A 1,194-nucleotide genomic window follows, 5' to 3' on the forward strand; every position below is an offset into this window, starting at 1 on the left:
CACGACACCTCCACAGCCCCACGGGATACACCACGGCCACTGGGACTGTCATTATCAACAGCAGCAGCAGCCGCCATGGTATACCCGCAGGCGCAGCACAGCACAACGGCCAACACACACATCACACGGCTCATTATCATGAGAGAGACAAGGGTTTGGATTGCGTAAAAACACTGATCTAGAAAGAAAAACAATCAAAAAGCAAAAAAAAGAAAATAAATGAAGCATCAAACATGTTAGGACACACAAATCGATTACCACTATGGAAACTCACATCGTGAAAGTAAAACTACCAGTTAAAGAATGCAATACAGCGCAATAACCTCATTAACAGTAAAAAGAAAAAAAAAGCCCACACTCACAAATATATCAAAAAAGACTCAACCACCCAGCAAAATCATCAAGCAAAGAAAAAGATATTAATCATTAGCCCAACGTACCCAGTAAGCACAGAAATATACACCAACTATGGGTATAAGTCTATATGTGTGTATAAACGCAATTATAAATATAAATCCATCTGTTATTATTATTTCCTTTTCCCTCATTGCAAAAAACAGTTCATCATCATCATCATTATAGTGCAAGCCCAGGTGCACACACACAATGGAGTAGTAACAATAATAATAGGATAAACATAGAGAGCAAAAACAACACAAAACACATTAACATTAAGAAACAAAAAAAGAAGAAACTCCCAACAGGTGGAAGATTAGTTAGACTGTAGTGTGGATGCATGCAAAAAAAAAAAAGAAAAAGAAAACAAAGGATGACCTGAGTCACACCACCACACCACCACTAGCACAATCAGTACACAAGAATACAGGCCAGTGTAACCACAATCAGTAGTGGTAGACGTACCCACACAGAACTGCTGATACTGCTGCTGCTGTCTGCATCACCCTTCTTGTTGTTTGTGGGTTCAGGAGGAAGTGTTGTTGTTGTCGTTGTTGTTGTTGTGGTGGTGGTTGAGTCCTCATTACTGGCTGTAGTTGAAGTTTCAGAGTTCGTACTCGCTGAGTTATTTGTTGATGTCTGTGCAGAATTCTCACTACCTGCGGCTCCATTAGTATGCGAAGATGCTGAAGGAGTAGATGGTTCTGTACCAACACCTGCTTGAGGTTGTGTACCACTGGTGTCTGCATCGTTAGTGCCTTGTGTACTATTCTCGTTGGGGGAAGTTGGTGCATTTTC

General features: G+C 40.9%; 1 protein-coding gene across 1 annotated transcript; it reads right to left on the minus strand.

The window, feature by feature from the left end:
• Positions 1 to 807: 807 nt before the first annotated feature.
• Positions 808 to 1,194, minus strand: TM35_000691050 (uncharacterized protein; the record flags this gene model as incomplete). The annotated part of the gene is made up of 1 exon (XM_029031178.1): positions 808 to 1,194. A coding segment is annotated over one exon (387 nt), but the record flags the coding sequence as incomplete, so codon positions are not given.

Source organism: Trypanosoma theileri, assembly GCF_002087225.1.
Source record: "Trypanosoma theileri isolate Edinburgh chromosome Unknown TM35_Tth_69_V1, whole genome shotgun sequence".
Taxonomy (NCBI): Eukaryota; Euglenozoa; class Kinetoplastea; order Trypanosomatida; family Trypanosomatidae; genus Trypanosoma; species Trypanosoma theileri.